General features: G+C 59.2%; 1 protein-coding gene across 1 annotated transcript in view; it reads right to left on the bottom strand.

Annotated features, from left to right (window-relative positions):
• Nucleotides 1-1,951, bottom strand: part of PTGER3 (prostaglandin E receptor 3 (subtype EP3)) — a gene marked incomplete at its 5' end in the record, with an annotated part of 7,837 nt that extends 5,886 nt beyond the window's left edge. The window contains one exon of the mRNA XM_009994584.1: nucleotides 1,784-1,951. Within this exon, the coding sequence (XP_009992886.1) occupies nucleotides 1,784-1,951 (168 nt within the window). The remainder of the gene's footprint in view (nucleotides 1-1,783) is intronic.
• Nucleotide 1,952: the final 1 nt, after the last annotated feature.

Here is a 1,952-nt window from a genome sequence, read left to right as displayed (position 1 = left end):
GCCCCCCCGGGAAGCAGAGGCAGCCCCCCGGGAAGCCGGAGCCCCCCGGGAAGCAGCCCCCCAGCCCTCCCAGCCAAACCTCGCAGCCCTGCTCGCTTCTCAGCAGCTCCCCGAGCGCTCTCCGGAGGTACCAGCCGCGTTGCCACAGGCGCTGCGCCCCGGGCTCTGCCCCATTCACTCGGCTCATTAACGCTTCCCACTCATCCCTTCAGGAGAGCGGGGGCAGCTGCATCCGTTTGCTGACCGGTCACCTGCAGAAAGGCCACGGGAAGCAGCCCCTCCAGGAGCCCTTGCATCCTCACCGGTTCTTCCGAGCACTCAGGTGCTGAAGGAAGGGAAGGAGTGTCCCTCCCTCACCTCAGGGGTTTTCTCCCTGCTCTCCCAGGCGGGTTAAACCCCCCGGTGTGACAGCTCCCTGGCCCTGGGCTGCTGCAGGGAGCAGCACGGTCGGGCAGGGCAGAACCTGTGTCCCAACAAAGGCTAAGGAAGTCAAGGGCTGGCAGGAAACATTTCATAACTGCCTCCTCGCTTTTCATCTGTTTAATGATGGACAAACCTCTGTGAAATAAAGAAATCCTGGGGGCTTCACCAGGCACGCTGGCAGGAGGTGCCACAGCAACGGTGACAGCCCAGGAGCCTGGGGCTGCAGGGTCACTGCACAGACACGGGCACGGGGCACAGGGCAGGTCCTGCTTTAGCCAGACTGGCCTTCCCTGGGGTCTGAGCAGCAGAACGTTGCTCCCAGGTTCCCACTGAACGTGCAGTGTGGCTTCACTTTCGTCACAAGCTGTTAATGATCTCTAGAAAGTTACCGAGCAGCCTCTGACTTACTTTGGGGCAGGGTTAATTTGGAGATTTGATGGAATTTTAAATTAATTTACAAGGATGGCATGGCTCAACTACATTTGTTTTCTATTTTTGCCTCATCCTCATCAGCCCCAGCTTTGCCAGCCATTCCTCTCCTCACAGCCCCGCGTCAGGAAGAGTTCAAGTTCTCTGTGCACAGGGAGGGAGAAAAATCTTCTGGCCATAGAGCACCTTTCCCATAACAAGAGGATCACCACAGCTCGCTGCAGCCCTGCCCTGCTTTTGGGATCCTGAGCACAGACTTCCCAACAATCATGCTCTCCTCTGACAGCAGAATAAACTGTCCCTTTTCGACAGGGTACCAGGCTGTGCCCTTGTCCCACACGGCAGAGAGAGACATGGATTCAGCCTCCACATAAGTCATGAGGATTTATGTTTACCACAGTTTGATAAGAAAGGAAAGGGCGTAAGTGAGGAGCGAGAAAATAGTGGCAAGAAATGCAGGAGTCCTTCACAAAAAGCAGCAAGAAGCCCAGGATGCTGCCACAAGGGAGACAGAGTGAGCAACCTGCTGCAGCCCGGAAGGCACTGCCAGTCACAGGCTGTACCTTTTCCCTTTAGAGCACTGAAGGAAGTTTTGGGACAAAGTAAAAAATTGCGAATGGCTGTTTTCCATGAGCACGGGGCTCCAGCACAGCAAGGTCTTGGTAAAACCTCCTTACAGGTTCCCCCCAGGTGAGACGCCCGGAGCGGGCGGTGCTGGCAGGAGCACCACCCGCCCTCTTTCTTCCTTCCCTGCCCTCTCCCAGCTTCTCTCCCAGCAGCTCCCCACACCCAGCCCCCCCCGGGCTCTGTGCCTGTTCCCTGTCCTCAGATGCCACCCACACCACCCGTGAGGAACCTGCCCTGGGGCTGCTCCCGCGCTGCCTCCTGCCCTGCCCGGGCTCGGCCCCCGACGGGCGGCAGGGCGACCTACCAGCAGCGGTGCCCAGCAGGCTGACAGGACACACATGATCCCCAGGAGCTGGATCAGGGTCTCCGTGGTGATGCGGCCCCACTGCTTGCTGGAGCGAGAGGCGGTGGCTTTGCTCCGGCAGCGGGACACCAGCGCCTCGATGGTGGCCAAGTTGCAGGTCCCCGTCACC

This window comes from Chaetura pelagica, unplaced genomic scaffold, assembly GCF_000747805.2.
Source record: "Chaetura pelagica isolate M959 unplaced genomic scaffold, ChaPel_1.0 scaffold243, whole genome shotgun sequence".
Taxonomy (NCBI): Eukaryota; Metazoa; Chordata; class Aves; order Apodiformes; family Apodidae; genus Chaetura; species Chaetura pelagica.
The sequence above is the reverse complement of the archived record's forward strand: the minus strand, read 5'-3'. Positions and strand labels throughout refer to the sequence as shown.